Here is an 18,460-nt window from a genome sequence, read left to right on the forward strand (position 1 = left end):
CGTTTTCTGATGCATTTTGGCATCGTAACAGTTTTTGCCATTTCTGTATGTCTCCATGTTAACTGGTTAATGCTGAATGGCTTCATTTGGTGGAGGAGCACGAACTAACTGTGTATCAACTTCGGGGTTGATTTCCGTCCTCGTTGCTCTCACAATTAAACTCTGATCAAAAGCAGCATCCTCTGACTCACTGCTGCTCAACCTGTTTATGGAAATGGCCGCAGATGCAGCGCAATTGTGAAATCTGCTATGTTTCAGAGCGCTCAAACCGCTTCCTGAGGCGACCGTTACCGCTTGCAACTCTGACAAACGATAATGTCATTGATAACACTAATGTCTTCCAATCTTTGTTTATGTATACTCTACACAGTTAATAGTTATGCAAGGTTGAAAAGCGGTGTTTGGCATTTCGTCTGGTGTAGGGCCCCCAATGATGGCAAAACGCAAAAGCATTGCAAACGTGACAGAAGTTGCTAACCATGTCATGTGCTCATTTTCTATATGGCCTTATGCAGATCAACTGCAAGCTCTTCACCTTCGACAAGTCAACGAGTTCCTGGCAGGAACGGGGTCGTGGCAGCTTGCGACTCAACGACCAGGAGGTCGATGGTGTGCTGCAATCCAGAATGGGTGTGTCTTGGCTTCTAAAATGTGTCACTTGAAAGCACGGGGGGAAATGAACCAAAGTTCTTTAAAATCTGTCTGTTAATGTTGCGGGAATATTGAGTTTATGCATCTGTTCGTCTCCATTATTCGCTTCAGTCATGGCATCTCTAATGGAGGCGCATTTTAGTTGCCAACTGATAATTCGGACCCCCAATGGTTATTCGGACAGCTTTGTTGCCCTGTCTGTAGCCACACAGACATAATGCATAAGGACGACTGAAATTTTATTGGGGCCTGGCGAGATTAAATGGCACACAGGTGCAACGATGGTCTTGGAGGTCATGTAAAGGTGAAAGGTGAAGCCACAGAAAGGTTACATTCGATTCTAGAAACCCCCATCCACTGCGGCCATTTATGGCCTGCTGCTGCCATTCTGTGCTTTTTTATTCAGTGTGTGTAGTTTATGACACTATGCTATGTTCAAGTACTTTCATCCCGATAAATCTTTTGATAACCTGATGTTAGTCTTTCCGCATTTCGGTGCTTTGTGCTAAAATCACGGCATGAATTTGGATCAGCTCGCCCCAATCGCCATTCTAAGTGAAAAGCTCCAAGCACTATTTAGCTGCCGCTCGGTCGAGTCGAGACTCTGGATGTTTACACCGAGATCCTGCTTAATTTGGGACAGTTGGCAACCATAACCAGGACAGAAAAGGTAATTGACCTTGGTGTGCAATGTGTAAGAGGAACCGGGACTGGTGATGTACTATAGGCATGTACCATTTACGTTTAGGGATGCTGATGGTATCCTTGCTGAAATCTGTTATGGAAATGGGCAGGGGGTGTGGTGTAAAACTTTGAGTGAGTGGCCTGTCACATTACCGGCAACTTGTCAAGGGGTTGGAGCAATTTTGTTTGAGCCAGCAGGAAACGAAGTTAATTGAGAGATTTGCAGGCTCTAGTTCAGGGTAAGTGTTTTGCCAGTTAGAGGCAGTTCGAGGGTTGTGAAAGGGGGGCCTTTTCTCTACAGTCGACACGATTGGTCGGTGACACCTGTTGTCCTGTCGTGCCCCACTTTTCCCTTCTCAGTGATGCGAACCCAGGGCAGCTTGCGCGTCATCCTGAACACCAAGGTGTGGTCCGGAATGGTCGTGGAGCACCCCAGTTCAAAGACAGTTCGCACGACGGCCATTGACCCTGATGGAATTCGTGTCTACCTCATTCAGGTGAGAGACATACAGATGCAATTATATTTTCTAGGGGTGTGCGAATACTGAATATCGAATTGAATCGAGAAAGAAAGCCAAAAATCGAATATGGGATATCAGAAAGGTTCTTACAAAATTTAATGCTTAGAAATTTTGGGCAAGAAAATAATGTGCCAGGCATGCTCATGCGTCTTCTAGCATTCAACTGTAGAACCTCGTTGATACGGTTCTGGTTTCGTACGATTTGCCAGTGCCAGCGTTTGCAATCAAGTATGCAAAAGATTATCCAGTACAGTTAGGCTTCTTTTCAACCAGTTAATGTTCCTGGAAAACACGGATCATTCGGCACTGACGTTCAGTATATTGCCAAACTGCGACTGTATCATTTTTTCCAGCTGCTAGATCCCATGTACCGTATTTACTCGCATAATGATCGCACTTTTTTGTCAGAAAAAATTGACCCAAATTCAGGGGTGCGATCATTACGCGGGTTAAATTTCCCGCGGTAAATAATTTTTTTTTTTCGTCCCGCGTTTGCTGCGGGATGCGGGTGCGGGACACCAAAACAAAAATGGCGGCCGGCGGAGCAAGCCGAACGCGCCGAACGCGATCTTTTTTTTTTCTTCTCGTGAGTACATTACGTGCATTGAAACAGTTTATTCCGTGTCAGTGATGAATAATATCGTTAATATCAGCAAGTTTGTGGCAATAACGTAGCCATGTCCACTTTGAGGGGACAGAAACAGATGGGCGCGCTTAGGTGCCAGTGACAGAAACCCATGGCCGGCGTGCTGCGGAAACTGCGGCACCTGTTTTCACTACTATCCTAACACGGCACGTTTCCGCTAAGGGTGGGCGAATATCTTAGCTGTGTTACAAGCGTTGGCGTATGAACAGGGTACACTTTTAACGTATCAGTGTAAACATGGCTACTATCATTGCCGCGCGCGATTTGTTGCGTGCTCACGAGTGCAGATGAAAAGAATCGAGAGGCGCCTTTTTTGTTTTTGTTGACTACAACCATTATAAAGCCTACCCATAATATAGGCCAGTTTGGTTGTGCGGAAAGTGATGAAAGTAATGAAATGAGGCCTCTACTTAAGCATGTTTGGTGCGTGCAGACGAGTCGTTCGCGTAGCATTCTACAGATGGTAAGCGCGATCATTATTAGCTAGACTTGGCACACGACATATCGCTGCGGCAAGTTCAGGGTGTGATCATTATACGGGAAATTAAAAAAGTCGAATTTTGACGACAAAATTCAGGGGTGCGATCATTATGCGAGTAAATACGATAATCAGAAAAGGTGCAAGGCACACGCGATCAAGAGCAGTACAGTAGCTGGCGGATTTTTTGGACTCCAAAAATTCGAACTTGATGGATATTCCGGACTTCATAAGTGCACCGTAGGGATTCCCATAGAGATAATGCGTTTTTGCGAGCCTTACTTTAAACGAATTTAGGCCCCAAAGTTTGATTTTCCAGACTGAATTGCTTGTTCCGAGCCGCGCTACTTGGTCTTGGTGGCCACCATGTTATAGTTTGGAGCAGCTCGCTCCAAACTTCGGCAACACTGGCTACGGCTTCGTTGCACTCATCAGAATTTTCAGTCATTACAGGGCACACGGAAGCTAGCACGTCTGAAGCAATTTCGGATGAAACACTTGCACACAGCTGCCTTGACGTCGCCGTGCATATATGTTGGGTGCCACGGGCATTGGGTCCCGAGTTTGTCCACTTTAGCCCTAATCTTCCCCTTATTCTTCTTTCAAGTTCGTGCTGAGAGAGCTCCTCAGAATCTTGCACACTGTGGCGACATCCAACTTCTCACCACATTCAACTCGGTTCACGATTTCGAGCTTCACGGCAAAAGGCAAATTTTGTCGCTTTGCGCTAGCCATCACAGCGGTACTGCGGGAGAAGGCCCACAAGGCGCAAACACAATGAACCAGAAAAGCAGCGATATTACTCGCACTTCCACCATCTTGCACGATGAGGGCACAAGAGCCTGTGATTGGCTGTCTGAGCAAGCACTGTGGGTGGGCCAAGATAACTTTTTGCGGGGGGGGGGGTGACGGCTCGCACAACACGGTGTGGTCACGGTAAGCAGAGTGGGTGGATAGAGTCGCGCCACCGGGTTTTCCCGTCATCACGAGGGAAAGCCAACTTCCGGGGGCACTTTGCGCCACTTGACGTACCATATATTGGGAGTCGCTGCTATTTTTGTTTGATATAAGCATAACTTTTGCTATATATACTCTTTGTAACTATACCATGCTCAGAAATTATTCGATATACAGGATAATTCAATCTAAACCGGTTCGGTATAGTCTGGTTCGACTGTAGCAGCCTTTTTCGCGAGTTCGTCTCTGTTTCAAGGATTTGGGTTTCTTGGAAAGCGATTTTGTTGTCAGTGTCTTCAGAATGTGCGGCGGTGGCACTGCGTAGTCAGTTGAATGTTGTTACGTCAGTCTCGTGTTATCTGACTTTCTTTTAGATTTTTGGTTTCCCCTATGTACGTCTACGAAAAGTCGGCACAGCTGATTTAGTAGGTGACGCCTTGAGCTTTTTATTTTGGTGGACGGTCTTATGGTTTAGTAGGGAGAAGGATATTGAAAGTGTTTATTGGTTTGTGTGCGACTTTGAGGCCTTTATTCAACATTCAGCTGAGAGCTTCGCTGGCACCTTTGATGTATGGGATAGACACTTGTTTCCTGGATGGGGGGAAGTCAACGGTTGAAGGTCCCATACTTTGTTTCTTCTTTTTTGTTGTGCAGGTTACACGAACAGATGGCATTCTAAAATTTTAAGCCACCGTAAACCAATCCACATGGGCTGCTACCTTCACTTCAAATCCAACTATCCGGCAAACCGCAAGGCATCTGTTTAAATTCTTTATTCAATAGAGCCGAAACTCATCGCTCATTTAAATCAGATCAAAAGAAAGAAAGGAGACCGGTTCTCAGTGAACTTAAATGGAATGGCTACACAAAGGCCTTCAAGGACAACAGAAAAGGAGAAACAAACTATTGGACCTTCAACCGTTGGCTTTCCCCCTAACTCGGAAACAAGTGTCCATCCCATATGTCAAAATGCCAGCGAAGCTCTCAGCTGAGTATCGAAAAAAGGAGCCCTCAAAGTCATGTACAATCCAATAAACACTTCCTATATCCTCTTCCCTAAACCAAAAGACCGTCCACTAAAAGAAAAAGCCCAAGGCATCGTCTACAAAATCAGCTGTGCCGACTGTCCGGAGACATGCATCGGGGAAACCAAAATCTAAAAGAAAGAATCGGATAACACGAGAATGATGTCAGAATGTTCTGTAGACACCGACCGCAACATTACTTTCCCAGAAAGTGAAATCCTTAAAACAGTGACGAGCTTGTGAAAAAGGCTGCTACTGGATTCATAGAACAACCAGAATACGGGGTGTAACGTAAACCGCGTGAAGGGTAAGCTACCCTCTGTGCATATCCATAGCTTTGGTGACATGACGAAAAGAAGGAAAGGACATCCAGCCAGGTAGATCCCCACTCTAGGTCACCAACACCAAAACGTCTGTGCAAGTGAGCTAGCAGGTCAGGTGTGCGCGGAAGAGCACTGGAAATAAAAGGCTAATTCGTATTGCCTCCTTCCAGTCGGACAAGGTGACCAACCAGTGCTTGAAATCTCATGCAGCTGTGCTATTGCAGGCGCTTCTGGCTTTACTCATTATGCACTAATATACAGGGGCTTTATTATGTTAGCTCTGCTTTCCCTTTCTGTCATCTGCTGGTAAAACTTGGGCAGTTCTTCCACGCACTTTCTCATCCACCGTACATGACACGGGCTCCCCAAAGATTAAGGTGCATAATCTTTTGGGCGGGCAGCCTTCTTTCTGCAAAACTTAAGGGGGGACACGGGTCTTTAGACCCAAAATATCATAAAAAAACGAATTTTGGAAAATAGCATTTCTCTAATCTACATCTATTATTCTCCCTATCTGCCAAGTTTCCAATCTCGTAAGGTCATATTTCAGCCATACGAACAATTTAAAAACAGATAGGGCACCTGATTTTTCGCGTGTGTCGACGCGAAAACGACACACATTCAATGACGCCGCGCTCGCGTACTAGTGCCTTGAGGGCGGCCATCTTGGTCTCGTTTGAAAGAACGCGGTTTCGGCTTCAAATATCGCGCGCTGCCGCTTCGTTAGGCTTGCTGGTTCAATACAAAAACCGGCGGCAAAAATAGGTGAAACGCGCGTTCTCATTCGCTGTCGCATGCACGTGACGAGATAACGCCACGTGATTGGCTGGGCGCACTCCCGAGCTGTCTGCTAGCCGCAGCAGAGGCGCAGGCGAGACGCCATGTTCGATACGATCGTTGTGTGAGTACGCGCGACGATGCCTCCTCCGCTCCGAAAGTTTGACTCCAAGCACAAGTATGGAAAGAAAAGGAAGAAGTCCATGCTCAACAACTTCAAAAAACGCCCCACCGCGTCGCAAGTGGTTGAGGACGAGCCACCAACGGCGTCAAGCGACGGAACTGATGGAGCCGACCGAGTGCTAGGCCTAGGTGGTGCGACAACGAGTAGCTGCGACGAAAACGCCAGCCGCGTCCGTCGTGACACCGTTATGCTGACGCCTTCAGATTTGGAGGTAATCGACATGAGATCCGACGAGAAACTACAAGAGCTCGCATCAACCGCAGCAGTGAGCCGTAAGTCGGAGATCTTGTCCGCTGGCGATGTCGCGGCCGGCCCGATTGACGACACAGTTTTCACCGTGGTGTGCCTGGAATCGGTGAACGCACTTCTGGAGCATATGAACTGTAATACATGCGGCGGTAGCGCGAAAATCAGTCGGAAGGAGCGCGAATATGGCCTTGCAGTAAGTCTGGTGCTCATATGCTCGAAATGCGGCGACAAAGCGTCAGCGTGGAGCTCGCCGCGTGTGAATGGGACTCAGAAAGTGAATCCGTTTACCGTCAACATTCTGGCTGCGCGCGCGATGCAAAGCACCGGCAATCGGCAAACTGCGTTCAATGATATTTTCGCAACAATGAATATATCGCACCGCGGGCTGCATACGAAAACGTGGCAGGGGTACGTCAAAACGAAGTTGACGCCCGCCGCGACCCGGGCAGCTGAGACGCTTACAACAGAATGCGCGAAGTCGGTCCGGCAGCTTTACAGCCAATTAAACTTCGGCAACCCGGGCAACGTTGCTGTATCGTACGACGGGTCTTGGATGACTCGCGGGCACAGTTCGCACATCGGTGTCGGCGCCGTCATTGAACTTTTCACGGGACTTGTCCTGGACTACGTTGTGCTGAGCAACTTTTGTGCCGGTTGTCAGCGTGGACCAAAAGTTGGTGACCCTTCATACGAAGAATGGAAAGCCAGTCATGAGTGTCAAAAAAATATGGATAAGAAGGCTGGTGAAATGGAGGTGGAGGCTGGCCTCATTTTATTCAAAAGATCGCTGGAAAAGTACAGCCTAAGATACACAACTGTGCTGTCGGACGGTGACAGCCGTACTTTCTTGGCCCTAAAGGAGGCCAAAGTATATGGCTTTATAGAAGTTGACAAAGAGGATTGTGTCAACCATGTCCATAAGAGGATGGGGACAGCACTACGTAATGCCCTGTCAAAGCACAAGGGGCCTGGCTCAGAGCCACTTGGTGGAAGAGGAAGGTTGACTGGAGATTTGGTCAACAAACTGAGCTCTTATTATGGATGGGCTCTGAAGTCCCACACTGGTGACATTGAAGCCATGGAGAAGGCCGTGATGGCAAGCTACTATCACGTAACATCAAATGACGTCACCTCGAATCATAGCCTTTGCCCAGAAGGTCCCGATTCCTGGTGCCGGCAAAATGCTGCAAAGGCCAAAGGCCAACCTGTGCCGAAGCACCGCTACAATTTACCTGCTCATGTAAGCAAGGCATTACTGCCAATCTACCAACGGCTCTCTGACAAGATGCTGCTTGAACGTTGCCAGCGAGGCAAAACACAGAACAACAATGAAAGCCTGCACTCGCTAATATGGGCGCTCGCACCGAAGGAGCAGCACGCATCACTCTTCAGCGTTGAGGCTGCAGTGGCGGAAGCAGTCATGAAGTTCAATGCTGGCTGCAGGAGAACCTCGGCAAGCATTTTGCAAGAACTCTCGATGAATCCTGGCGAAAAGTGTATGCAGCGCATGGCGGAAAAAGATCGGCGCCGATCAGCCGCATCTGAACACAAGCATGCATCGGCAGAAAATGTGCAGTGCTTCTTCAAAAAGCGCCACAGAGACACAAATGCCCAAACTGACTATGCCCCAGGAGCCTACTAATGTTTTGGGAATGTGTATGTGCACACATTTGTGACCCTTCACAATTAAATGTGACATTTATTTGTTTTCTTGATTTTCTCGAAATACTAATTTTACCCACCCAGCAAGACATTTACTGTGATATATCAGTAGCTATCATAGTTATAGTATTAATTTTTTTTGCATCATGAAGCTAGATGTTTGGAGCACCAAACATAGGAAGCAGTTTTTCAAGTTTCTTTGTTTAAAGTTTTTAAAATTTGTCTTTTGTCTGACTAATGCAAGGCCATGTTCAGAACAATGGAGTTCAGTGCACTATAAAGTAGGAAATACTGATCCAATCATAAAAGTTCTTCCTATGTTGTGAAGCTTGTGCTTTCTTCTATTGGACCATATGTCATTTGTCTATTTTTGTGCAGCGGTTATTTGTCTATTGTAGTAAGAAAAAAGGCATTGTAAAATACATTGTTTTCTTAATTATGTAATGAAATAATGAACCTACAAAAAAAATAACTGCATTTTTAGAATCAGGAGAAGGAACTAAATAAGCATGCCAATTTTTATCAAGTTTGGTTCATAAATAAATAATGATACTTTTAATCGCCATGTCCCCCCTTAAGAAGCCGGAGCCACGCAGCAAATGGTGGAATAAAAAATGATACGGATTCTGTTAAGGCTTGTGAAGACAGCGGTGGATGGACAGTGGATAGAGAGAAGGAGCAGGTGGATTATGGGTTCACATTGCATCGCCAATGACCTTATAGGCCACGTCGCCGATGCTGCGAGCTTCCTGTGCCTTGCACATTGTCTGCTTTGTAACCTTCCAATGACTGACAAAGCAGTTCCTGCATTAGCTGCTAGCATGTGTACTTTTGGTAATGCAAGGGAGGGGTCTTTTTATGCTCAGGGCTTACCGAATTTGACGTGCAGCAGTGATAACAAGTGTGCTTGGCCTTGCTGCAATGTGTGTGGGCGAATTTTGTGATTTTGCAGGCCAACGGCAAGGATGCTGAGCAGCTGTACGGGGCTCTCGAATGCCGCGTGGCATCGCTGAAGGCCGCGGAAGACAGTGGCAGCGGTGTGTCACCCATGCCAGCGGCCATGCAGGGACTGCCGCCGTCTGCGGACAGCTCGTCATCGTTTCCGGAGTCAGTGGGAAGTCTAGAGGACGATGGAGCACCGCAGTCAAAACGGCCCCGTCTGCAGGAGTCTGACGGAAGCCTCCCGGACAGCAGCCACGGAGAGGACTCGGTTGCAACGGCCGAATGTGAGAGCAGCGCGGAGGACAAGGGATAGGCGTTCTCTCCACGCCTGTGAAACACACTTCATTGAGTCGTGAGGGGCGGAAGAGCGTGGATGAAGTGGTGAAGCCATTGCTAGTGTTTGCCGAGTTTGGGCTCCCCAACGGTTAGCGGCGTGAAGAGGTTTGATTGGCTCGAGCTGGATGATTCTTGCCCGCCTGAATTAGTTCTTGGGGAGGGCCGTGAGGCCAGAAGGGTTTCGGCAAGTTACGAAGCCATTGTTAGAAATCCTGAGCTCAAACTCCAGCAGAAGCAAAAGTGCATCAGGCAAGGACTAAGACGCCTTAACAAAGACAGTGTAATTTGTTTCTCATTAGGGTATTGCTTTATTTTATGAGCATCGAGATTCGCATGGTTGTAATGCTGAACAAGCCACTTCCTGTTTTTTTTCCTTGTGATGTAGAAACTCTAGGAGTGGGGCATTCTCTGTTAGTCATTTTCAGAGATGCTTTCTCATCTGCATCACTTGGCATCCGGCATAACATTTCACCGAGCCACGGGTGCTCTGCTTGCACGATTGGCAAGTCAGCGTCCACCGAAAGTGCTGTCCTCGAAATAAATCGATCCCAAATGTGACCATTGCCTCGTCCGCTTTGTTCCTCACGTGATGAGGACAAAGCTTTCTTTGTAGCATTTTTTTATACTATGCAGCCTTTACTTGTTTCCCCGCATATTTTATGCTGTCTTGTTATTTAATCTCAGAATCTGCACTAGTTATTATTACAATGATGTGGTATCGTTGGGTTTGTGTGGCCACGGCACGAAAGCTAGAGCGCATTTCAATTCCAGCAGGACACACACGGATGCAACAGCAGTGGTAACCAAATGCGGTGGCGTGCGAAATGGTGGCCTGTGATGTTTGGGAGTGTGCGGTTGGGATTAGACCACGGTTTGGCTGCAATATTTTCTGCATCAGCAACCCCTTAACAAAACACTGCTTCCACGGAACTCAACGTTATGCAAGTCTTCATGTCGTCCTGCTTCAAGCCTATGCTGTGTATATTTGTAAGAAAGCTGAGAACGTGACAGACGAGCAGCAACATCCCAAAGCCAGATGAGAACGAGTTTGTTACGTTGTCGCAATGCCCATTTCTCACTGTTTCTTCTTTTTGCATGTTGCACGAGGGTTCAAGGAAGCATGTATTTCCGCTAGCCATCCCCCTACAGCCACATTTTGAGCTTGCGTGAGTCGACTGCTTGTGCACGTCAATAAGGGTTGGCGAAACTGGCCTCAGACGCCATTGCTCTGTTACTTTGTGCAGCATTTCCTGCAGAAACCGTTGGGGTGCCCAAAACGCGCAATGCACTCTCTCCCGTCTCTTCTTCCTGCTGTTTTGGTGTGCAGTTGCGCGAGTGTAGTGTAATTGCTTTGCCAGTCCTTTTTTTATGCAGTTTGTGTTGCTGTTTTTGTGTCCCTTTCTTTTTTTTGTTCCTGCTTTAATGTCCGGGGATGTTTAAATCCAAAAAGGGCGTACGAGGGTCCCCTTCTTGCCCACCGTGTGGGTGCGCTCCGAGTGTCCCTTGGAGACAAGTGGCACGTGTTGTTGTTTTCTTTTTCTCCTCGCATATTTAGGCAGAGTAGGGCTTTCAGAAAGCCAAGCTTTGCCTGTGTTGTCCGTTTCTGTGTAATGCCACTACAAAATGTTCTTTCGACATCGGCTACTTTTTTTTTTTCTCGAGTGTGCCACAAGTCTCTGAACTGTTATGCAAGTACTTGCATTGTGCGTTAGCGGTATTGGCTTGGAATCACTGCGCCCTGCTGGAATGTGATCTGCTGCGGTCAGCAGCTTGTTGGCTTCAAGAAGTCTTGCGGTGGTTCAGTAGTTGCCAGTTTGTTGCAGCTGAGATTCTCCCGAGCGCTGCTCCAGGCCCGAACTTGGCCTTGCCTTTGCGTTCAGCTCCAATGCAGCCGTGGATTGACGGCCCTGTGAACGGTAATGCGTCGCTGTGCCGTTGGCAAAAGAATGTACTATAACGCTTGATTTTCGCTGCTTAGTTTGACATTGCTTGCGTGTTGTTTTGGCACCGAGATCGCAGTGGCTTCTTTCAGCTTCACTGCGGCTGTGGATTGGTTGGGAACCAGGCAGGGCAGTCATTGGGAGGGAAGTTCATTGACGTGGCATTGGTCATTTAAGCATTGTGTACATAAATAATCGGGAAAAGCGGCCCTTGATCAGCGAATGCTCCTCCCAGCTAGTAGTATTAAGGATTGCCTGCCAACTGTATTTTTCTTCTTTTTTTTTTCTTTTCTTTTTTCCATTGACGCCATTTCTCATCCCACGGCAGAGCAGCTTAAGAGACAGGCTTCCTGTAAATTTAGTCCGAACCCTATTTGTGAAAGGAGTGCGGCTCCTCTTGCCGTCAAGCCTATGTTGCAGCACAGTTTATTGCTCGCTTGATTTCTGTTGTGTGAGCTTTTCATGTTTTTTTTTTTTTTTTGAGTGAGCTGACACCACCTTTCTCACGGGTGTTAAAAGTGTTTTGCTGAATGCCATGCAGGGTCAAACCCCCAGTCAGTTTATTCAGGTTTTGTTAAAATATTCTTTTTATTTGGACCGTTAGTGCGTCATGTAACTAAGTGCATTGCCTTTTAAGGCTGCCCGTTTTTCAGGCAGCCGAGTGGCATCTGTATAGTAAACTTTTCTGTAGTATGAACGCATTGTTTGAAAATAAAGCAGATGTGACAATGCAACTTGACAAACGTTGCTCTGGACAATACATTTTGCTGTCCTACAGCAAGAGTGCCTAGTATGGTGACCTTCCTGTGAAATATTAAGGACTTCCATCACAAGTAAAAATTATAGTGTGCTTGGTTTCTGGTAGCTCTTGCTCGACTGACAGTTGATCCTGTGCTTTGCCAACTGCTCTGTGCATTTTTTCCTGATATGCCTGTTCAACTTCTTGTTGTTTATTGTGAAAAAAATTTACCGTGTTCATTGCAACGTGTGAGTGCAGCAACTGCACATTGCTGTTGCGGCCGTTGTCGTCTTGGAAAATTATGCGCTGAGCGCAGCCTGAAACGGCAGAAAAAAACAAACTTGCCACAACATGGTCACATGTTGGGCCAGCTTTTATTGGCTTCACTTTTGTTACGTAGTACTTCCTTCTAGTGCTTTAATTTCTCCGTGGCTGTAAACTAGGCAATGAGTTGAACGAGTCTGTTTTGGTCTGAGCAGATTTTCCAGGCTGCTCAGACCAATGCGTAGTAGCAAGAGAACGGTTTCGGCACGGCGGTTGTGAGGCCCTGAGATCGGTATTAAGAACTGACCAGGGCCAGGGCTTGCTAGTGCCGTGGGGTCTTAGTGGCTATGGTTTTGTGGTGCTAAGCATGAGGTCGCGGAATCAAATCCCGGTTGCGGTGGCCTTTCGATGGGGGCAGAATGCAAAAACGGCCGTGGTCAGTGCGTTGGGGGCACGTCAAAGATCCCCTGTTGCTCAAGATTAAGCCGGGGTCCCCCACTACTGTGTGCCAAATTGTTTCGGAAGGGAAAACTTGAGAATTCCGTTCTGCTTGCTATTAGCTTCTCGCATATGCAACTGGTCATTCTGGAGCGCTGTGACAATGGTACAGAGTTGGCGTGAGGCAGCTTCAAAGCTGCGGCGCTGTAACGTAAAGCTATTCCAAAGTTTTCTATTCCAATTCTATTGTATTTTCTGTTCCAATAGGCCAAACAAAATAATTCTGATTAGATTTTTTTTGCCAAAAGTTTTCAAGCTGTGCTACTTTTCCTGTCTGTCATGCGACGTCACAAAAGCGCGGAAACTCGCTGCGTTAAGGATGCATTACTATGCCAAATAAAAATGAATTTTTTCAGAATAGCCGGAGACTGCTCCGTTCCAAAAGGAATAGAACATGGCTGCCCACAGATTGCTCGGGCACTGACTACTCGTGCCTGCAGGAGAGCATGGATTTATTTGCGTATAATAAGCTTTTTGTGTGGCGGTATGATGTTATCAACCCATTTCAGCACGTATATGACATCGCTCTGCCAACTCTGTTGAGGATCCGTTTTAGCGGCATTCTTAACTTTTCGCGACACGCTGCCACGATTTTCGACCAGCCACCGCAAGCAAAATATGGGGTAGTGGACCAATGGAAGATGCCGGCACCACCCTCCTCATCCGGTTATCTATTTTCACTGTGCTGGCTAGGCCTCATTGAGACCCTCTCCACTCGAGCGTGCTCCTCGCCTCTTGTCAGCCAATCGGATAAGAAAAACTGCTCAATGTCAACAATGTTATTTATTTCTAAGCAAACAAAATTGACCTCCTACAAATGAGGAGTGTGTTTCATTGGGATATTGAGAACGCTGAGGGTCACCGCCCCGTGCTTGCGTAGGCAGTTACGTAAATTTGACGCCAGGAGATGGGAATAGTTTTACGTTATAGAGCCCCTGCATTATGAAAAACAATCTAGAAGGTAATTAAACCTCACTATCTCCATTGTAGCCTGTATATGTAGTTACGTAAATTTGACGTCGGGAGATTGGAATAGATTTACATTATAGAGCCCCTGCGTTGTGAAAAACAATCTAGAAGATAATTAGCCCTCATTATCTCCATTGTAGCCTGTATATGCAGTTACGTAAATTTGACGCCAGGAGATTGGAATAGCTTTACGTTATGAGCCCCTGCATTATGAAAAACAATCTAGAAGATAATTAGCCCTCATTATCTCCATTGTAGCATGTATATGCAGTTACGTAAATTTGACATCAGGAGATTGGAATAGTTTTACATAATAGAGCCCCTGCATATGAAAAACAATCTAGAAAATAATTAGACCTCATTATCTCCATTGTAGACTGTATACACTAGCCATAAAACTTTGTTGCTCTTCTATTCAAGCTTTGTAGTGTTGACAGAGTTCTGTGAAACTACCAGTAGAATATGCCATTAGTCGCTTCTTCGAGAAGGGCACGCCGGCAGTTATTTGGATTTCAGTCGCTTTTATGTGTATGTCGGTGTCCTACTTTGCAGAGGCTGTCATCGCCACATGATCAAGGCACTGCGCTTGTTTGTTTTCACTGCAAAAACCTGGTGAGGATCTTAAAGAGCCTAAGGTGGTGAGAACGTCTCGGGGCAATTGCGTAAACATAAATAAATAAAATTGATGACCACTTACATATGCTTACTCATCAAATCCACTTTTATCCAACTTAATCCACTTTAATTCACTTCACCTCAGTTCACTTTATTCCTCTTAAGTCACTTCACCTTAAGTAACGTTGCTCTAACTTGTTCTGACTTTAATTCACATTCCTTCACTGTAATTCACATCAATTGCCCATTATTACTACTAATTAACGTTCTTGTTTGCTATCTTCTGTATTACTACTGAGGGTATCCCCCGGCCTCCGGGCTTATCCCCAGAGGCCCGGGTTCGGTTCCTACCCACACCGAAACTTGCCAATTTTCAAAGGCATTGATTTACTTTGTTTACAGGAACCTCCCCGAGAAATGCGACGCCACTCTGAGCATTTTCTGACCTGTTCTTACTCTTTGCGCCGTCAACCATCGCTTGATCACGCCGTCTTTGCCGACTCGTAGGACATGCATGCATAATGCTTCCGCATCAAAATCGCGCGACAATTAACAGCGTGTAACGTGAATGTTAAGCGTTAGCTGCGGTGCGGGCTAGGCTAGGCTCCAGATCCCGGCGGCAAACGCCCGTGCCGTCACCAAATCGCAAGGACGCGGTGGCGTTGCAGGAAGCAGCTCTGTCACGTGCAGTGGCGTAGCAACAGGGGGGGGCCGGGGAACCGTCGGCCCCGGGTACAAGGGGCCAGTGAGGGGGGGGAGGTGTCATATGCGTCTGAAGACACCCCTCTTTCCGCCAGCTACACCCGGGGAGGGGGGTTACCGAAGACCTATGGGCCCCGGGTGCCGGACGACCTCGCTACGCCACTGGTCACGTGACCAAACTCGTGTGCGTCTGATAAAAGCGCACGCAGCGTCGGGGCCTTGCCCATGCCCGTCGCTGAATTCGGTACTCCAATGGTAGGCTTCCATCGTTTCAGCAACAACAGTGGCATGGGTGTTCTGCAACTTTTCCGGTTCAGTTAAACTGCTAACATGTTGCCGGGGTAAGAGGCGCTGAAACCATGGGCGTCCGAAAGGGGGGCCAGGGGGCGGGCGGCTGCCCTCACCCCTTTGGATTTTCGGATTTTTTTTATGCACTAGCAAAAACTTACACAGCTTGATTAGCACACTGACGTCCCCTATTTCATTATGAAATGCTGTTCAGAATGACGAGCCCTTGCACGTTACACACTATGGCTAATCACGGCAGTAAAGGAAAGGCTTCCTGTGGTGGCTTTTGAATAAAGCGAACAATCGAGAGAGAAATGTTTGACGTTTTCGTTTAACGCGGAGCTTTCATTGCCTGATCCTTCGACTTTTGCGCTGCTGTTTCCTTGCACACCCGCGTCACGGGGGAGGGGGAGTTCAGAGCGTGTGTATAGATGGTAGGAACGTCGCAGAGAGGATAGGTGACGCGAGAAACTCGTTTGGACCTTTCCATCGCGTGGCATGTGCACAATGCCCTTTGGAGCTCCCTGGGCGTTTGCCACATTAACCTCTTGACAACTGTAATGATTCTTGACGCCCACTCAAAAGCATTGTAGGTGGAACGTAGAACTGTAGAGAGGAGGGAGTAGAGGCAGAGAATGGGTAGAACTGACCAAGGTGTGCTTGCTTTTCATGGTCTTGTTGGAATTGCCTTTTAGTCTGCTCTATAAAAGGCTCAGCGGGATAGTAAACACGCAGTTAGCGTAGTGTGTGTGCGCGGTTCCTCCTTTGTGTCCCGTCTTGAAGCACTGTTCTTTGTGGTATAATGAACCAACTAGCTCGTCAGTCAATCCTTGCATGCATTTTTTATTTCTTGTGCTAGTAATGTCCGCCGCTTCGGGTATTCCAGCCGAACTACCACCCTGCCATAGGCGATATTTTTTTCTTCAAAACCCTGGTCCGTACTTCCACGACGAATCAAATCGTAGAAACCGAATCCTCGCAGAGAGCGTTTCATTTTTTGGCACCGTACCATAACATCATCGTTGGCAGTCTTGCAGGACACGAGACAAAGCGACCCCTTCGCTTCTGCGCCGTTCGTTTGTGCGCAGGCGCAGTCTCGATGGCTGCCGGGCTGTTTCGCGTCCCCGAGCTCTGCGACTCAGCATTTTTCGTTTCCTTGGTGACCCACGTTTCGCCAGTATCGATGCCTTAATTTTTTGCGTGATCTCCTTTGAGAGGCAGCGCGTTCTGAGGAAGTGAGCGAACTTCGGACGTCTGTAGCATACATGTACGGTGCGTTTTGTACGGCGGATGCGAATGCCCTGTATAATTTACAGTTGTTTAGGCGAACCTGCGCTCGGAAAGAATGCAAACGGAAGCATCCTGTGGCTTTCAGCACCGTAGGGGATGAAACCGCGGCCGCCGCTGCTGGATTTTGGTGAGTAGATAAAAAGATGCACTATATGTGGTCACCTGAGCTGTCGCGCAGCCTTCTTTTTTTTTTTAGTATAGCTGCTGAATTTTGCGTTGCAGCGTATAGCATATCGCGTCGGGCGTGCTTCTGCGGTGGCGACGGTGTAGCAGAACACGCACAAAATTCCAGAACGTTGGTGTTACTGGAACAGCATGGCGCATGGCGGAACATGGCGTTGCAACGCAATGCGGTTGGACGCAAGGCAGGGATAATTAATTAGCAATTGCTATAGTAGAGGCGTTCGTTCTGAAATATGTATAGGGTGTCTCCGCTATCACGCACCGAGTTAAAAAAAAGGACGTGGCTTATTCTACGTGAATAAAACCAAGTAGATGTTTAGAGTTGGTCATTGGGCTAGTTGGTTCTGCTCGAGAGTGAGTATGCCTAAAGCCCCCCCCCCCCATCCACGTTTTCAGGCGGCGCGGGGATAGAGGGGCTTTAAGTATGCCTACCTATACTAGATAATAATAGTTCTGGGCAGCGCTGCTATGGAGGCACCATAGTGCTAGAGTCTGCTCGAAATACTAGTATATAACCGCGATGCTTTCTTTGCCTCTTCTCCCGACGTTCGGGACGCTGCTGCTGCTGTGGTATGGCTCGCGCGCGCCGCTAGTTTTCTTGCAACACCGCCAGATGGCGCTCGCCTCAGCGCGTCCATAAGAAGAAAGAAGCATGTGCTTGCTGCGGTAAAGCTAGGGAAACGATGGAGCGTGTTGTATTAGAATGTGACGATATCTGCCCAGCGGTCGATTTAGGAATCACTGGCCTCCTTGAAGCCCTTCGGTTCGGCGAGAGCATGGTGGAAAATAAACATGCCTGATTACGAATCCGGGTACAACGCCGGTGGCCTAGTCTTGATCTGTAAAACGCTAGCGAATTAAAAAAATAACTATAAAGACCGTGATTTCTCATTGTCACGGTTGCATTACCCATGAGTATGACGCCACGCTTAGATAAGGCCAAGACTGTAGGCTTCTGCGTGCAAAGCCTACCGCCATGGAATACTACCAACTCCAACAAATCAGTGCCCTACTTTGAGAAAGATGATTTCTGCAACGGTCGCGCGCTCGATGTAGTCTGGCCAGAACTGATACGATCGCAACTCTTCAGCGCCATGTGTAAGGCATATGTAGATTCCAGGCCAACACGTGTAGGCAGAGAAAAGATGAGGGGGAGGCAGTGGAAGCCAGCTGGAAGCGTATTAGCTGCGGATTAGTTGGCGCGAACGTTGACGTCACGCTCCGCCGAAGGCATTCTCTACCAGCACGTGCCGAGAGGCGAAGGAGGAGTGGCTGTGCAAACCAGCCAGGAGTGTAGGGCCATCCGAATTGGTTGGCACAAGTAAAACCCCTTAAACTTCGTAAAGTAGTGCCACGCTTTGAAGAATGCCGCCTCCTCCTCGCGCGCTGTGGCCAAGGCCGACGCCGCGTCGCTATTGGCCTAATAGCATCACGTGGGCCCTCGCTCCTGGCATCAACGCCATTTTTGCTCGAGAAGTGTCTACGGAGTGGCGAGGAGCGCATGTTGGCGCCGTTGCTACGCCCGAGCAGTGTAGGC

At 47.7% G+C, this 18,460-nt stretch overlaps 2 protein-coding genes across 5 annotated transcripts in view; both read left to right on the forward strand.

Annotated features, from left to right (window-relative positions):
* The window catches only part of RanBP3 (ran-binding protein 3), a 155,463-nt gene extending 145,470 nt beyond the window's left edge, over window positions 1-9,993 (forward strand). For all 3 annotated transcript variants that reach the window (XM_065440400.1, XM_065440401.2, XM_065440402.2), the window contains 3 exons: window positions 516-630; window positions 1,696-1,832; window positions 9,110-9,993. In XM_065440400.1, coding sequence (XP_065296472.1) covers window positions 516-630; window positions 1,696-1,832; window positions 9,110-9,412 — 555 coding nt within the window. In that variant the 3' untranslated portion in view covers window positions 9,413-9,993. The remainder of the gene's footprint in view (window positions 1-515; window positions 631-1,695; window positions 1,833-9,109) is intronic.
* A 6,715-nt stretch (window positions 9,994-16,708) lies between these two features.
* LOC135908575 (E3 ubiquitin-protein ligase Topors-like) overlaps window positions 16,709-18,460 on the forward strand; it is a 323,708-nt gene continuing 321,956 nt past the window's right edge. For both annotated transcript variants that reach the window (XM_065440387.2, XM_065440388.2), the window contains exon 1: window positions 16,709-16,867. The gene's annotated coding sequence lies outside the window, so the exon portion shown is untranslated. The remainder of the gene's footprint in view (window positions 16,868-18,460) is intronic.

The sequence above is a fragment of the Dermacentor albipictus genome, chromosome 9, assembly GCF_038994185.2.
Source record: "Dermacentor albipictus isolate Rhodes 1998 colony chromosome 9, USDA_Dalb.pri_finalv2, whole genome shotgun sequence".
Taxonomy (NCBI): domain Eukaryota; kingdom Metazoa; phylum Arthropoda; class Arachnida; order Ixodida; family Ixodidae; genus Dermacentor; species Dermacentor albipictus.